Source organism: Meriones unguiculatus, chromosome 6 (genome assembly GCF_030254825.1).
Source record: "Meriones unguiculatus strain TT.TT164.6M chromosome 6, Bangor_MerUng_6.1, whole genome shotgun sequence".
Taxonomy (NCBI): Eukaryota; Metazoa; Chordata; class Mammalia; order Rodentia; family Muridae; genus Meriones; species Meriones unguiculatus.
The window spans coordinates 109,004,280-109,023,110 of NC_083354.1; the positions used below are offsets into that span (position 1 = coordinate 109,004,280).

General features: G+C 42.0%; 1 protein-coding gene across 1 annotated transcript in view; it reads right to left on the reverse strand.

The window, feature by feature from the left end:
• The window catches only part of Kcnb2 (potassium voltage-gated channel subfamily B member 2), a 417,773-nt gene that overhangs the window by 375,134 nt on the left and 23,808 nt on the right, over nt 1-18,831 (reverse strand). Inside the window, exon 2 of the mRNA XM_060385829.1 lies at nt 15,924-16,593. Within this exon, the coding sequence (XP_060241812.1) occupies nt 15,924-16,502 (579 nt within the window). The 5' untranslated portion in view covers nt 16,503-16,593. The remainder of the gene's footprint in view (nt 1-15,923; nt 16,594-18,831) is intronic.

Here is an 18,831-nt window from a genome sequence, read left to right on the forward strand (position 1 = left end):
TCAGGATGATCCTTTTTAGTTCCCACCAGTTGCCTGCAAATTTCACAGTTTCCTTGTTTTTAATTGCTGAATAGCATTCCATTGTGTAAATACACCACAATTTTTGTATCCATTCCTCAATTGACAGACATCAGATAGTTTCCAGATTCTGGTTATTACAAATAAAGCTGCTACAAACATGGTTAAGCAAAGGTAAGCAAGAAGGAGTACCCTAGATAAGATGCTCAATCCTCATTCAGAACGGCAAATGGGATAGACATGGGAAGAGGGTGAAAAAGGAAAACAAACAAACAAACAACAACCAAACCAAACCAAACAAAACAAAACAAAACAAGATCCTACCCACGGAGGCTCTGAAAGACTATCCAGCAGGGAATTAAAGCAGATGCTGAGGCTCATAAGCAAACTTTGGGCAGAGTGCATGGAATCTTATGAAAGAAGAGAAAGATAGAAAGATCTGGAGGGGACTGGAGCTCCACAAGGGGAGCAATAAAACAAAAAATCTGGGCACAGGGGTCTTTTCTGAAACTGATACTCCAACCAAGGACCATGCATGGAGATAACCTAGAACTCCTGCACAGATGTAGCCCATGGCAGTTCAGTGTCCAAGTGGGTTCCCTACTAATAGGAACAGGAGCTGTCTCTGACATGAACTCAGTGGCTGGTTCTTTGATCACCTCCCCCTGAAGTCAGCCTTACCAGGCCACAGAGGAAGGCAATTCAGCCAGTCTTGATGATATCTGATAGGTTAGGGTAAGCTGGAAGGGGAGGAGGACCTCCCCTATCAGTGTACTGGGGAGGGGGCATGGGAGGAGAAGAGGGAGGGAGGGCAGGATTGGGAGGGAATGAGGAAGGGGGCTACAGCTGGGATACAAAGTGAATAAATTGTAATAAATAAAAAAATTATAAAAAGAACGTTATTTTTTAAAAATTCAAATTTTAATTTGTATTCGAGTTTCCGCTCATCTAATGTATCATTTCAAGAAAACAGACAAATAACTAAACATTAATTCAATTCAATTAGCTTCCCTTAAAAGATTTAGTTCTGAAATAAGAGGAAGATAATTTACTGCCTGTTTACAGACTTTGCCCTTCACACTCTAATAAAATTACCGTATTGCAATAGAAATCCTAAATATTTAAAAAAATGTTTTCTTTGTGATAACTACTCTGAGTAATAGCGATGATAACATACATTCTAGGCATTTATGTATACAAAGAGAAGCTCACTCCCTGATGACCCCTGTGAGTGCAGACTCTCAGGTGGGCCTTGGGTGAGAGCAAGGCCGGGGCTCCCCTGAGCTTGCCTTCAGCTGTCCACAGTCCACGAGACTGCATGCATCCAGCACTCTCGTTCCTTTCCTGTTGCCTTTATTTATACTTTCCCCCTCTTCTCCAAACATTCTTCTTCCTCTCTCACTTTATTTCCTGGTTCAGAAAGACCCCTGTGCTTAGCAGAATTTGCACAATTAGATCCCTTCTCTAAACTCTAAGTACCATACAATATGGCCTCTGCTCTAATTTGTGCTTGTATAGAGAATGAATGCTAGTAATTTGCTCTACCATAAAATCTTATAATCTCTTCAAATATGACTTTTCTTTTGTTCAGTTTACAGTGACAGAATTGGGATTAGAGCATAATTCGGCAGTTTACTATCTTCCCTTCTGTAACAGAATCCCAAGAGAACTAGGGTACAATACGACGGTGCTAAAACTCAAAAACAGATGTGATAGTGTCAGAAGATTTAACATGTGAAAAACTTAACTCTAGGCAACTATGCAATTATGTTCACAGAAGACCTATTCAAGGCTTAAATTCTGGTTGCTTACACACAGAGTAGTTCTAAAAAATAGTTTTATGAAATGTTAAATGGAAACAAGATAAAATCACCTCATAGGTAATAGAAGTTTAAAAGGCAAATGCTAAACAAACCTTATTATGCAAAAGTAAATTAGGAAATACCATGAGTATAACCTGAAATATCAGAATATTGTTTGGGTATATTTGCTAGGAAATAGTATGCAGATTACAAGTATTTTTTAAAAAAATTAAAACCCACATTTTTTCTATTATAAAATCTCAATCAAGGTATTGACAGAAATATTTATTACAAAATATCACCACACTTATATAGATAACATATAAATATATACTTTATTTTATAGTAAAAATAATAACCAATCCTCTACTTTATAATTATTCCTTTATTAAAATTATTATTTTCAAAAAATGTTATCTTTAATATTTCTCCACAAGCCCCCATGCGGGTTTTGTAAAATTTGTCTTTATTTATGACTTATAGATAATGCGGTCCTCTTGCAAGGCAGGTCTCTGGGTGTCCCTTGACTGACTTTGTCCTTCTTCATCACTTGTAGCTCTCAACTATCTGCAAATGTGTTGGGGAGACAGCATCCTGAGGAGGAACTGTCTGCGGCCTCTAGAAACAGGAAGTCCTTCAAAACAGGCTGCTTTCAAGACGCTCTGTGCTCTGAGAAGCTTTACTGGGCACCGGGGGTCCAGCTGCTGAGGCTTCCACCGCCCCTTGCTGTCCACATGTAGGTATTAAGTCACCCCATGCCCTGAGTACACACGTGTCTCACCGAACTCAGGCCGAGTTGTAGAGGGTACATCATGAGTCTATGTCACCGACATCCCTTGGTCCCAAAGTCCTCCAAAGATAGGCTGAATGTAAAGAAATGATGTGTCTGTCCTCTATGGGGTGTGGCGGGACCCGTGCCTGGCATCAGAGCAAGCCCTCCTGGCACACATAGGGTGAGCAGCTACCCTTTGCCTGTGACAAAAACCTGTGGTGTAGATAGCCAAGTGAGCAGCCTTGACAAGGCAGGTACCTGAAAGCCTGCCTCTTAGCAGTGCCTGGTTCCTTTCTCCACAGAAACGCCATTGCATACAGAGAAGCAGCCACTGCTGCTCTGAAGGGAGAGTCTATAAGTTATAAGAATACAAAAAGTTACATCCATGGCTCTTGGCTTACACTTAAAAACAGAAAGCAATTTAAAGTTGACAGCATGCCCTCCTTTCTTAAACTGTCAAAACCATACCCTGCTCTGGTTGTTAAGATGAGATATTCAGCTTCTAACTGTGGTGTTTCATCGACATCAGTCTATTTCCAAGCCTGGTTTTATTACCATCATTACCCTTCAGTGCCATTTGGTGGCAGGAAATGAGAACCTTTTACTCTGAGTCAGAAGAGTGCAAGTTATCCAGAACTAAAGATAAGAGGGGGTCTGATCCCTCGGAGACCACAAATGGCTATCCAAGAAGAACACAGTACAGACAGAATCTCTAGGCTGCAAGACTAGAGAACTAGGGAAAAACAGAGAGTCAGATAGAAGTCACAGAAGTGTGGTATATGAGCTGAAGTAAAAGGAAGGACAGGGAACAGACAATGTTGTAGGCCAAAGAATCAGTGATGGTCACAGAGGTATCAATGTGCCATGCACGTGCAGGACTGGCTGCAGAGAAACTGCAGGTGCCCACGAACTAGTTAGAGACTGCAGCTGCAAGGCATTGCTGCCTGCAGAGGGTAGAGAACAACCAATATCTCTCTAAGTGACAAGCCCATCTCAACAGAGAGCAGCATGCTAGAGCCCTGTGCCTCAGGAGTGGTAAGGTTCGAGGCTGGACAGATAGGGGCTAGGAATCTTCATCTAACTGCCAAGGAGTCTGAACTAGACTTTGGCCAAGGAGAAGTCATTGGGGATTGCAAGACAGGAGCAATCCGTCACATACATGTGTTAAAAGGGAATTCTGTTGGCCAAATAGAGAGTAAGCTGGAATTGGAGGAGGGAGTCCAGGTAGTGAGCCCTCACCCTAGTCTGAGAGGAACAAAGCCTGGACTATAGAAGTGTATCTAGTGGTCCCAATGGCATAGAAAATGAATGAGACAAGGAATCCTAAAGATCTTGTGAAGGAAAAAAGTGTGCATTCTGGGGGGGCATTGAGATTGTACAATCTCTGAAGCAGGCTCAGAGATCAGAACCAGAGTTCAAGATTCTGGAAGCAAGCTCCATCCCCATAATAATGGATTTAGAGATGTAGAACATTTAGGGTGGGAAAGACCGGTTGCTTTCCCAAAGACAACTAGCAAGATGCTTTTAAGTCAGGAAGCAATGTCTGCTGGGACTCTGAGGGAGTGACAGGGATACCAGACAACAGTGGGGAAGCAAGGCAGGAAGAGGCTCCGCATTCCCATCTGCAAAATGGGATTAGTAGTGTTATCTCATAGTATTGGCACACAGTAATAGTGGCCATAGAGGCACCAGGGTCCAATCCAGCTGGAGAGTCGTGTTTTATCAGAAGCCACTAAGCCTGGTTGTTTCCCATTGTCTTTAAGTTGCTTTCTCACCATCCCTCCACATGGAGACTTCAAGTCTTATAAAACTGAAAGCAGTGGCTCGCTGGCCCTTTTCATAAAATGGCTTCCCATCGCTGATATGGAGTGAACATGAATCATGGGTTAGGCTCTGCGTAAGGTCTTGGACTGTGGGGAATTAGGTTCATTTTTCCCAGGTTGTGAGGAAAATGGGATTGTGAGAAAGGAACGGTTCTGAGAATGAGAAGGAAAAGCCATTGTGCTGATGGGTGTGAGGAAGCTGCTTGTGAATCCCATGGAGGACATTCAAGAAGAAGCTAATGCAGCTTTGGGTTCTATATCAGGTGTGAACTAACTGCAGCCTCCCCCAAGTTATGTTTCTGTTCAAAATAGAAGGCGCTGGGGAGACAGCTGCAGCCACAGGGAGGAGAAGGTAAGCCATGCTTTCCTTGCACATGCTGTCTGTGGATGAAGCTGTCCCTCTCAAAAGAACAGGGAGAGAACAACCTAGACTCTGGTTTCAAAGGAACCAGGAGGGAAAAGCCTGCCTCCTCTTAGACTGTGCCTTTCAGAGGCCAGAAAGAGGCTGGATTAGAGAGGCCATCTACTTTCCTTAATTTCTAATCAATACTAGGTTCCATGTCATGAAATCTGAGAAAATATCATCACAAAAATGATCCATGAAGAAGCAAGCATAAATGGCAAATCCAGCAAGAGCCAAAGAAATGAGATGGAAAAGCAGTGATTTGTTTAATAATGTACATATTAACTCCAACAGTCTCAGATGCAGAAGGCTCTTGAGGAATTGAGTGCTAACGGGTTGTGGGTTGTGCATGGGCCTGGAGGAGGGACAGGTTTCTTTTTCCTTTATTTGGAAAATCCGGCCCAGGTGAAGGAATAGAGAAGTAGGTTGTTAACGAGCAATAGAAGATGAGGTGAGTTTACTCAGGCACAGAGAAAATAAAAGCCTCAGGAAGTGATTAAAGTGCATTTTTACTTAGGCTATAGTGTAGTGGGAAAGATATTAAGATATTTTCCTTAGTGGCAATACAGTGCCTTGACCAATCCCTTCTACACTGGAAGTACACCAGGAGGCCCCTGACAGGCAGGTCAGAATGGCCCATAAGTAGTCCCGACCTATTACCCTGTCTTCAAGCTCATTCATTTTAAAGAACAAAAGAAAAACTTCATCATTCTTTGGAAACATAAATGTGCCAGTTATATTGTTAAAATATGCCCACCAACACAGTTTGATGAGCATTAAGCTACCTACACTAATCTGTACATAGGTTCTGTGCGATATTACATGATAAATTACATTATTTCAGTGGTGTTTGAAATATTTATAATGGCACCTGTGCAAGAAATTGAAAAATAAAGACCAGTGCTAAAAAAAAAAAAACCAAACAGATTTTTCTTCTCAACTGTAATATTACTCATAATGCAATTATGTTACTTGTGCAATACAATAATTTTTACACCCACAGAATTCATATAAGAAATACAATAAAATGTATTGGCTTTTGACAGAGCAAATGTAACAGAGCAAATAGCAAATGTAAGGTTTCCTGCTTCTTAGACTTCCTGTTCTTATCGTCTCTCTTGGCGCACACACTTCACTCCGTCTTCGGCACTGTAAATTATCAGCCATTGAAAAGCAACGCTGCTTACCGATGTCTGTGTGCTTGTAAACCGAAATGCTTGCCGAAACATAACCAATTCCTCACCTTCAGGATACCATGCAGGGGCTCTGCTAGCTTCTCAAAGCAAAAATCTCCACTGCGTGAATGAAGCAAACCCGTCAGCACAAATCTTGTCATAACAATGCATCACAGAAAGTGGCACTGATTTATTTCCTAACTCAGGCAGGTTCTGTTTGAAGCCACACACTCTGGCAGCAAGGTACAGGTGTCAAACAAATCTGTAAAGTCAGAAAAGGCTGTAACTCGAAAATGTATGCTAAAATTTCAATGCTAAAAGAATAAGTTCCTACAGGGACTGTCTCTGACAGGAACTGATTGGCCTGCTCTTTGATCACTTCCCCCTGAGGGGGGAGCAGCCTTACCAGGCCACAGAGGAGGCGAATGCAGCTACTCCTGATGAGACCTGATAGAGTAGGATCAGAGGGAAGGGAAGAAGGACCTCCATTATCAGTGGACTGGGGGAGGGGCATGGGAAGGAAAGAGGGAGAGAGGGTAGGGTTGGGAGGGGAGGAGGGAGGGAGCTATAGGGGATACAAAGTGAATAAACTGTAATTAATAAAAATAAAAATAATTTAAAAATGGAAAAAAAGAAGTTCATAACTGAAAAATTGGTTGAGGACATAGCTTGGATGTCACCAGCTAGGACGACTGTGGTTCAATATCCACAGTTGTACTCGAGGTTTTATATTGATTGAGAGTTATAACAGTGGTCAGAAGTCCTTCCTCTCATATGCAAATATCCTGAGGCAGAGGAAGGATGCTGTGCTGCCATCATTCAGTTGTCCTTGGTACGTACTGCTGTGGCACAGGCTTGGGTGGCATCTATTTGGAGTGACATTCAACACTTGTGGTTGCATCAGGGGTGACTCAATGAGACATAAGTTAAATCGTGACACCCAGGGCAGCAATGACCTCTAACATCCTGAAATAAAATCCTGGGAGACTAATAAGAACACTTCATCTTTCTATTCTTGGGTATTAGAGCACTTCTTACAGATTTTCGTGCTCGATCGGATTATCACAGGAGGTTATGCTCTGAATGGGCTGAGTGTTCTATTTGGATGACAAAGTCAAATCTACACGAAAACAATGACTACACTGTGTTTTCCTGCAGAGAAATTATTTTTCTCATGACATGTTTAAATGGAGAAGCGGCAGTGAGTCTGCACTTGGACAGACATATCTACTTCAATGACTGTCTTTGGAGATATCTAGAGGGCCTTCTTTACTTCATGGTTAATAAAAACTATAAAGGTGTGACTTAGGGAGAAAGCGGACAAGCAATGTCCACTTAGTTTATGTATTTTATAAGAAGTCAACTTAAACATAGAAACGGTCACAGTCAAACGTGAAGAGCACATGGTTCCTAGTACGGAATGATTGTGATGTTAGCTTTCAGTGCCTACTAGAAAATCTCTGGCAAGATGAAAGCAAACATCTTCCTCTTTCTCTTTCCCATGATCCATGTTTGTACCTGTTACAATAGCTCTCTGTTGGTCCATGTCCGGCCGCTTTCTTCATTCTGGAATGCCTATGTGTAGCTTTGGAATGGCACCGCATTCACAGAGGTGCCTCAGCCTTAAGTCCTTAAACTCTGATTCTGAGCTATAGAGCCATCCTCAGCTATAGTTCCGGTGACATGGGGAGAGAGAAAGGAGGATGTGCTATACCTTGTTGCTAGACATACTCAATACCCACATGCTGCCTGAAACACGTGCAGTGCTCAGACCTGTGAGCATCTTGCTCACACAGGAATAGCTTCGCATCAGGCAACTGGCAAACAAGAATGATTTCAAGGCTGACTGCATCTGAAAAAGTCCCTGTTATACCTTCGACTACCTAGAGTGGGTGCACATGTATACTATTTAATTCTGATTTATTTATTTTGAAGCAGGAGCTTTTGTTCACTCTTATCTTCTTCCTTGGCATAAGCATTTCCCTCCATCTGTGGCAGCTGTGGACCCTAGGCGACCTTTGAACCTGTGATCTTCTTGCCTCAGTCTCTCAAGTTCTGGGATTACAAGCAAGCTGTCATGCCTGTTTAGGCTGTTCCTAATGATAAATATGTCATAAGGTTTATAAATCTCTACTATTCCATATAATTGGTCCTGTTACGTATAATGTTGAACATTAGTTAATTTATACAACAAGGTGAAGAAACCCCAAATCGGGTTGGACTATGGGGCCAGCTAAGTTTGCATACCCAAGCTTAATTTACATCACATGCAGTTCAGACTGATGACTCAGCACATTAAAACTGTTGAATGTGGAGGAACTTTGTTCTTAGTTTCAAATGAGAGAAAATCACCAATGCTAAATCAACGCTTGAAACAACAGTCTACTCCATGATTTAAACTTTGTCAGCTGTTTTACTTCTTTGTGGCTATGATTTCATTAGAACAGACTTTTAGTTCAAGTAATAATTCCATGATTCACTTTGTTAATTATTTTTGGAAGCATGCCTCATCAGTAAAAGTCAGTTCAAGTGGGTGTAGATGGTGTCACCATTAAGAACGGCTTTTCTAGGAAGAATGACTGGGTGGAATTTACATAAAAGTAGCCATTGCTTCAGTGTTAACAGGGTGAAAATTTGCTCACCTTTGGCATCATTATGGTCTAACAATGGAGGGAGTCGTTTCTTGCCAAGGCTATCATCTTTGTAAGTAGTTCAGCTAACTGATGACTTAGAGTAATCAATATTCTCCTTTATATTTTTTCTGGGATTGAATTATGTTCCGTGTATTTGTTTCTTGCTCTCGCCTGAGCACAGTTATCCTCAGACAGAGGTGGGTATTCTGGTGGCTGGGTGACAAGGAGATTCTTTTTACAGCTTGAATGGTTTGCCCTAAGATTCCAGACCTGCAGAGCCACACGACTTTATTTCAAGTGAAATGGGCTACAAGAAGAGCTGAGAATCTTACGGTGCATGAAAGTTTGGATGGAGGGCAAGTGAACAGATTATTAATTTTTCATTAAATAAAAAAGTTCTTTAAGTCTTCGGTGTTATAGGACCCCGCAGAGCTCTACAGGTAAAACAGTATCACAATCAGCTTCCTCTACTTTCCTAAAGCAACAGAATATAGTGTGTAGAAACATATAAGGTTGGGTAAAGAAGAAAAATATGGAGTAAATACTTATTATGTACCTGAAAAAAAAAAAGAATGGCTTTTCTTTGGGATCATTTAGTGATAGTCACTAAGGCCAGAGAGGTAAGCTCCTCTAATCATGAGTACACATTTTATATGTGAATGTTAAAATCTATTTAAAAATTGTGAGATTGTAATTTTCATTCAAATTGGGTACAGCATTGTACAGAAAATAAAATATTCTCTAGTCACTATGGCATTTTAAAAATATATCCAATTCTTTTTTTTTTTTTTTGCTTTGGATTTTTTTTTGTTTGTTTGTTTTTTTATTTGAGTCATCAGTGCATGTTTTTCTAGTGAGCTGTCTTATCATAGCATAGTTTGGAAGTACAGATGAATCAAACATGAATAAGACATCTAAAACTTTTTCTCTCTGGTGATTAAATTTGTGTATTATTTATTGTGACTTTCAATAAGACATTCAATACTTTATGTTTAAAATTCAAAATTCCATAATGGTCATAGTAATGGATCCTCTGGAAAGAGATTTAGTTTGTGTCATTTTATGCTTGTCTTATTTTATGCTTGATATTTCTATAAAAGTGGATCATTAAAGGGAACAAACTCAGAATGTTCAAAATAACATTTTCCCATGTTCAATTCTAGGCCAACTAACTGATATATCTATATCATATCATAAGTCAGTATGACTGTCTCTATTCTAAACCATGCCATGTTTGCTAGTTTTTCAGTTTTGAAAAAAAAATTATTTGTGTCCTCTGTTACATGTTCAAAACTAAGCTATGAAAATATGAATAAAATGATTCTCCTCAATGAATCAACGCAGTTTCATTCAACTGTCAGACAGGCTCTTGGGGCATTCATTATTCCACTAGAAAACACACTTAAACACAAACAGGCCGTGTAACTGGCACATCCTGCTAAACTCCTAGCATTTGCTGGGATTGGCTTTCTTCTTCCCATTTTACTGGGGAACCAAGTGCCAGTAAGATCAGTTAATCAAAAAACATCTTTCAAGCCCTCCTAGAATCTTCCCAAGTGGAGAGTGTTAAATATTGTGACCATTCTTCATAATACTTATGCTGTCTTAAAATAGCAGGCCATTCTCTTCATAAAATCTCTTTCTTGAAATAAAACAAATCTGCTATTATTCAGCGTTTCAAAGCCATGGCATTTCAATATTGCCAATGCTTTCTGGCTTTTGATAATGTTAAGCAGAGTAAAAAGAGCTTCTTGGATTTTTAGATTAACTTTGAGAATGATAATCACTTATTGAGGTTTAAAACTCAAGTTTGAAAGAAACCGGGAAGCCTTCTCTTAATTCATGAAAGCCAATGTGGTTTTTGTTGTTGCTGTGTGTTTTGTTTTGTTTTTTAAAAGAGATTTAAAAAAATAGCTATTTGAAAATTAGGACTGGCTCTCTTCAAAACAAGCAATACCAACCAACCAATCAGACAAACAAACAAACAAACAAACAAAAATGAAAAGTAACTATTTCTTGTATTTTTTTTAAGAACACTCGTGGGTGCAGGCTAGCTCATTGGCAGAGTTCTCCTTGGCAAGCATGAAGATCTGAGTTAAATCCTCAGCTCTATGGCACTGTGTTTGGGGGTGTGAGGGCTGTTTGAAGGTGATCACACAAGCTACAGTGTCAACAGAGAGGACTTTACACACATAAGGGGTTACTGTTAATTAGATTTCAAAGACAGCCCAAACAGCTGCAAAAGTTCACGCTCCACTCTCATACCTCCGCCAAGTTAGGCGAAGACTGAGCTGTGGGCTCCTTTTATCCTCCTGCCTTTCTCATCCTCATCAAATGAGGCCAAGCGAGCAGAGAGGCCTCTCCCAGTCAGCCCATCTAATAAACAGAAAAGTGGAATTTAGAAACAGACCATAGAGCTAAGGAATGGAATATTACAGACATTTGGATCAAAATTAAGTTGTTTTCTCACATCTGCTTTCTTTGTTACACATATTTTAACTGGGATTTTGACTTCTTTGATGCATTGCTGATTTTTTTTTAATAAAGAATTCAACCTCCATGTTCACCCTCTATAGCCTGACCACATTGTGTTCAATCCCATTTCCTGTTGGCACCTCTGCCCTCCTACACTATGTTACTGAAGAGTACAGACTGGCTTAATTTGAACAATGTGAATGAAGAAAGGAAAGGACAGAAGTGAACGCAGAAAGGAGAGAGGAGACTGAGGAACACCAATGCAGACACTGGCATGGTACTGACAGCTTAGGCCGGCTGTCAATCCTAGGGAAGAATTACAGACCTGGATACTTCACAAAAGTTCAGGGATGCAAGCAGATTGCTGTGCCCGTGCTAACACTGCATCGGTCATCCTTTATGTCCATCCATCGTGTAAACGGTTGTTGTCACTTAGTTTTGGTCTCACAGGGAGGCATCACAAAGCTAAATGGAGAGTATCACGGGACAGAACTTGGCGCTGTTCAGAGCCACAAGTCAACATGTGATGTTCCATTCTTGAACTAAACAGTAGTCGTCAGTGGCTCTGTTCTACTACCTTTTTTCATTGAAAGCATTGTTGATCAGGATACTACAAAAAAGAATAAGAATGCTATACATTCTTTCTCCTTGATGAGCTCTAGGGGTTTTGTGCTTTTGACGTTTTTTTTTTTTCTGTTTACTTTGTTTGTGACATTGAAGGCCCACACAAAAACAGTGGGGTAAGGGAAGGTGCGGTTCTAAAGGAAATATTGCCCACAGAGCAACACAACAGTGAAAAGGTTGGTATTGACCATGGGTCTCCAAGAAGTAGGAGGTCCAGGCTTGCTTAAGATGCCATTCTGGGAAATGCTACCCATGATGGCCGTGCAGAGGATGAATGGCAAGAATCAAAGTCAATACTGGGGGTCGGGGGGAGGCAGGACCTGAAGAGTGAGGAGAGGGTAAGGGGGAAAGAAGACACACTCAAGAGTAGTGAGGAAAGTGTATGAGGTGGGATGGCCATGCAAATGAGGGAACTGATCAGGAAGCAGACAAGCTCTAGTACCCGTTCCTGACTCCACGCCATGTCTGACAAAGCTGCTGGGTGGCTCTCGATGTCCGGTTCCTCTAAGCAGGAATGTATTTCTGCATTCTGCTTTTATCAGGGCAGGGCTGCATCAAGCCCAGTTTCCCTGGGTAGGCTTAGCCTAAGATCAGCCCGTTCTCAAGCACTGTCCTGGAGCCAATTTCCCCTATGTTCAGGCGGGGGCTATGCTGTAGTCTCTGCTTGTGCTGAGCTCTTGGGCTGACATCCTTAACTCATACACATCCAGAGCATCCAGTGAGGATGGTCTACTTCGGAATGCAGGCAGCTCTGTTCCTCTCTTCTCCATCTCGAGCCTGAGAGACTACAGGGCACAGCACTTATTTTTCCTCAAAGCTTCTAAACATCCCTTAAATTGAAGCCCTTATCAGTGCTATTTATAGGAAATAGTTTTTGGAAAAGGCCAAAAAAAAAGAGAGAGAGAGAGGAATGCTCTGGAAACAGACTAAATTATTCCAGTCTGGAAGAGGTACAGGCTCAAATCTAATTCCAAGCTACTTCCCAGGAAACTGGCATTGGGTTAATCTTGGCCCTTGGCCTTCCACAGTCCTACGAAAAGAGACCAGAGCCACTAATCCCATGTCATGTGTTTTAGAAAGGTGTCCCAGTCATTTTCAGGTCCGTATGCCTGGACGGATTCACAAAGGGCCTGTAATTTTAAGTCAGGACAGTATCTCAACATGAAGATGAATCTAGGTACCGAGATACATCGGCAGGATTGAAAGAAGATAAAAATCCATCTTACAAACATGAACTGACACCGCAATGCCAGATCACAGGTCATACCATACCACTGAGAACTGATAAACGACATTTCCCTCTGACTGGGGTGCTAAGATTAAACACCCCTGCAACACTGAACCATGCCTGGAGCACAGAGATACCGTTTCTATCAGTCCTGTTATATCTGATGAAAAGTTACTGTCACAGTTTACTGTTTCTGTGCATACTCATGGAAGCTAACTTGTTACACACAGGCCGTTCAAACAGACATTGTTCTTATGCTCTGCTCCATCTTTGTTGCTGTTCTAGAACTCCTGAAAGTTAACTGGTGAAGGAGCTCCTTATGTGACAGTGGAGAGCCTGTTCCCCAAGGGTCAAACTGTTACTTCCAGGTTCATACCCAAATATAAAGTGTGGCAGGTCAGCAGTGCCCATGTGCGTCATACTGGATCCACACAGCAGGGGTGAGAAATTGCTAATCAATTATTGAATGTTCATTCCGTATCTGTGAGTAGATATTTTAATCTATTGTGAATTGTCTGACTGTCTGACAGAAGGCGTTTCCTTCCATGCTTGGAGCGCGGCTGGAATGGCAAATAATCGTAGTCTCAGTGCACAGCATAGACTTCCTGGAACTAGATCTACAGCCTGGGGTGATTTTGACTGTCATCTTTCTTCCTGCCTCCTCATCCTCAGTGCTAGCATTGTAGCCATGCAGCACCATCCCCAACTATACTTCGTTCATTTGTTTCGAGACAGGGTTCCTTTGTGTAGCCTTGGCTGTCCTGGACTCACTTTATAGACCAAACTCACAGAGATCTGCCTGCCTCTGCCTTCCTGAGGGCTGGGATTACAGGCGTGCCCCACTGCGCCTGGCCAACTATACCTTATTACAGAAACAGTACAGACAAATTAGAAAATACTTTTAAAAAATCAAAAGAGGAAAAAGACCAGTATTTTCATCGGTATGAAATTCCCAATGTTTGAGAATTGATTTTTAAATTCTGGAAGGAAGGGAACATCTTCCCTAGTTTCTGCTTTAAAGGTAGAGTGCACATGGAACACAAGTCCAAACGTCTGAAGCAGCAATGACTGGGTAAGAAAGAATTCTGTAGGCCCAGTATCTTGGCCTCCTCTGCCTCCCAAGAACACAGAGCAATTCCCACAATTTCCACCCAAGTTTCAAGCATGTGAATAAGCTTCCAATGTACCCAGTACCTAAATATATAGTGAGGACTGCAGCGTCACCCCACTGCAAATCTAATCAAACGGTGCATTCTTTAGTGACAAAACACTATCCGCACACACCCGAATGGGTGCGCCCATCCTCCAGAATCCCTCCAGGAAAATAGCAAGCTCTATTGCTCATGAAGCATGTGGAAGCGGACATCAGGTTACACTGAGCATCATGCAGAGCCTTTTTAAAGAAGCTTCAAAGCTCAGTCAAAGAGGAAAACTGGGCATTGAAGTAAACGTAAATGCTCTGTGACTGTCCTTAAGGTATCAAAATCACTCCTCATTAATAATGTAGAGAAAAAATTACTATTTATAACAATATAAAAATTTGAAGGACAGTGTTGTAATGTGTAGATATTATTATAAGTATTTATCTATACAAAGCAAGCTTAAATAATCACTGATGCATAGGGTAAGTAATGATACATTACAATAAGCCGTTATCAGCACCATCTTCTTAGTAATCAAAGAACAACTACTGCTTTTAAACCTTAAAGTCAAATATATTCCCTAACCTGGGAAACATTTTATTGACCCTATATTAGCATTACCAGAAAATCTTAAAGAAGGGAAAAAAAATAGGCATTTGAAATATTTCCTGCACTAGCACTCTAGTTTAGATGTACATCAATAGTGTTGTGATCAAATAAATTATATTAACTTCAAGTCTTCTCGATATACCTGCTCAATTTCACATAATTGGTTCAATTTCTTCTGGATCTTTTGGTGTAAGCTTAACTAGTTTCTCTGTTGCTGGAAGTCTTTTTTTTTTTTTTTTTTAACCTCCCACAGTCCTCACTTAAATCCAGAGTTTATTTCATTCACTTTCAAAATCCATCCCGTATTTTCACCAGGAACTCAACTATGTAACTGAATACTCAACATAGGCGAAAGCAATAGCCTCCCCAACAAAATCCCGCATGGGTGAGACATCTGCTTCCTAAATACAGGACAAGAAAGAGCAAACCAAAGATTCATCACTGAAAAAGGGAAAGAAGAAGCTAGTGAGATCGCCTACACAAAAATACACTTCCTCATTGTGCATAAAGGAAAGGCTAGTTTTTTTTTTTTCATTTAAAGTGCACATTCTGCCCAGAAAATAAGATGCTTTTAGAAGCCAATCAGAAACCAACCCAGACAAACCAAACACTGTAAGAACCAATGCTCTCATCATCTGTGTCAGCTACTTTCAATATTTATGCTGCAGAATCTTCATTTCCGGTCAAAAAGCTCACATGTTCTGTTATATTTATGTAGCCATTAGTGTTTGCAGAAAAAAAAGAAATTAGAAAATAAAGGAACAACCAGAAAACTCATATGATGACATTTCCTCTCTCTGCCCCTCTCCATGCCATCTATCAGGAGTGAACCACCGATATTCATGTTTCATTCATACTGCAACACATCATTTGATACGTGGCATGAAAACTGCTTTTTCCTTTGCTCACCCTCGAAGCTCTAGATAAAACTAGACAAACAGAATCGTGCATTAAATATATATCAAACACAAAAATCGGTGACAGGAACTAATTCCGATTCGGCTATGTTTCTATGCAGGCACAATGGAAAACATAAATTTGCCTTCATCTCAGGCAAACACTTCATAGGCTCTGAGACACGGCAACATACATAGATCAGGACTGTCCTCTGTGGTCCAGGCCTGTCTCTACAGACAGTAGTATTTCACAAAGACTAAGGCCGTTTCCCGGCAGCCCACGGGGGGAAGGACTACCTGGGCCCGGGGCCGCGCGTTCCTACCTTGGCAGCCACCGACGAGTTGGGTTTCTCCAGCAGGTCCCAGAGCTTCTTCCTCTTCTCCGGGCAGCAGGTGTTGTCAAACTCCTCGCCCTCACGCTCCCGCATGGTCTCCGCCTCCCGCCTCAGCTCCTCGTTCATCTGCTCCTTCTTCTGGTGGTAGCGGGCCTGGCAGCAGGACTCCAGGTAGATCTCGTCGATGCCCCAGTAGTCGAGCTCTTGGCCGAAGGAGAGCGCGCACATCTCTTCCATCATGTGGAGTTTGCCCGTGCGGTAGAAGTTGAGGATGGACGTGAAGGCCCCGGGGTGCCGGTCGAAGAAGTACTCGTTCTCGTTCAGGTTGTAGTCGTCGCACACCTCCAGGAGACTGTCGTGCGTGTTGCAGTCCCGGAGCTTCCCCAGGCGGGTCCGGGGGAGCCTGTCCAGAGTTCTCCACAGGACCTCGTGGTTAAGGCCCCCCACGTTGATCTTCACTCTCCGAGAGCACGTTTTGCTCCGGATGATGTCCACGGGTTCTGGGGGGAGGGAGAGCGTCGACCGAGATGTCTTCCTGTTCAAGCCAGGTGGGGCCTTCTCTGCCATTTTGAACCGGACAGGACCACAGAGCCCAGGGTCCTGAACGAGGGAGGTCAGCTGGAGCAGGAGTCCTCCGGAGCAGGCATCTCCTCGTCAGCTGGGGGAAAAAAAAAGGCAACAGCTTTTGGTTATTCACGTGTCACTGCCAGGCCTGCTGGGTCAATCAACTGTCACAATTTGGCTAAGTTTTTGTCTTTGTTTGTTTGTTTGTTTGTATTTTTTTGTTTTGTTTTTGCAGATATAAATCTATGGTGTAGGAGATCAGAATGATTGGAAGCAACAAGATGAAGTTCGCAGAGGAAGCTGTGTGCTCATTTGGACACATCCGGAAGTGGACAAGACCCAACTGTGTCACCGGAGTCCTCTCTCTCTCTCAAGTTCCTGAAAAGCGCAGGTGCTCATGAGGGCCTCAAAAAGAGAGCCTCAGCACAGCTGTATTGCCTACGGCTCCAACCTACAGTCAGGTCCTGTTCACAATGGCCATTTCGAGTTGATCACCTTCCTCCGGCCCCTACCTACCCTAGTTATCCGAGCCAAAGTCTGATAGCACCTGATCCTTGCAATTCCTGCAACTCCAGAGTCCATCCCACAGCTCCTAGATACTGCTTACACTTTCTGCCATTCCCAAGTCCCCAGCACCAAGGCACAGAGCTAAATCCCAGCCTTCCTGTATGTGTCACTCCAATAGCCATTAAAACTGGCCCAAACCCTCGTGTCGACTATCTTAAAACCACTCACTACATAGCTATGAAAACCATCTGCTAAGACACAGATTTGACCTCGCCACCTGTATCTTAAACCTTCAAAGGCTCTTTGTTATTGGAAGTAAAACCCAGTCAGCCCTAACACATCCTTTCCACCTTACCTTTCAGTCCAAATCACTGTCTGGAAAGCACTTCTTATCTACAGAGTATATGACTCAGGAGACTGGGTGGATTTTGAGAACCTCCAAGTATGGTTAACTAAAACCACAGAAAGTGAAAGAGAGGACAAAGGGGACTTCCCCTTTTGTGTTACCACAAGCCCTCAACGCACACACCACTGTCCTAGAACTTGGCCTCTCCACAGTGGATCCTAGTGGGGTCTCCACACTGCTGGCCCTTCAAGCCTGGGGCCAGATGTTACCTCATCCTGAAGGTCTTCCACGACATACTCCTCTGGGATGAAGAAACTGGTTCTCTTGTCTTTCACTCTGTGAATCTAACAGAACTGTCCCATGGTGACCTGCAGGCTCTCAAGGGCAAGCCTATCCTTTACTTTTATGCCCTTATCACTGAGCACTGTTCATACACACTGGTGAGGTTTAATACATGAAAAAGAGTCAATTCTTTGTTTTCCATTAAGCGGTTAACGGTCAGAAAAAAAAAATGTGTAGAAGAAGTTATTGGGGACGTGTGCCTAAAATACAGCCGTGTGTACATGCTATGCATGTATTGGGTATGTTAGGGTGTGTGTGGTTTGTCTTCTTTTGCTTCACATCTCTTTTCCCTTGGGCACTACCTGTTTGGAATATGATAGCTAGAGTTTTTCCCTTCTTGGTCTCTGTTGTCACCTGAAGCAGCAGGGATCCTTGTGGTGCACATTTTTCTGAGTGCTTTGGCAGGAAATCACAGAGCTTTGAGCAACCAACCCCCAGAACCCTTTTAAATGTAAAACATCATGTTTCACAGTCAGTGGCTGAGACTAAAGTGATGAAGTCTTAGATCCCAGAGGTCCTCAGGACTCGAACTTTCTTGTAAGAGGCACAGCAATCCCTACAAGCCCCAGGATTCACCATCTGTAGTTAAATTTAATTCTCCATCTGGAGGCCAAGCATCCTCTCGAATGAATGTAATTTTGGCTTCTGAAGAAAAAGTAGATGGACAGTATAAAGGGTATTTTAGACATGGGCAGCAAATATATTTGAATTGGGAGTTTTTCAGATACATAGTTATGGGAATATTTTGAGCATCCTCATGCACACTTCCTTCATATCTAACAAGAAAAATTTTCCATTTTTACAAAAGTAAAAAGGGACTATAATGATCACTAGAGTTGTTTGAGCTTGAACTCCTTCTCTATAAAAACCAGAATAATATTTCTTCTGTAAGAGGTGGCATCAAATGAGTAAATGAGACAGTGTGTCTAAAGACCTTACTCCCAGAAAAAGGCATCTAAATAACATAAAACTATTCGCAGATCTTCCCGAGGTTTGGTTTTCAACCACAGAGAGAAAATGAATAATACAAAAGCACATTCATGTTTAGTAAATAAATGCTAGTTTATCTTTTTGCCTTCTAAGGCCTGTACTTGTGGGTCTCATATTTTTTTTCTTTTTTTGAGAATTGGAGCTTCA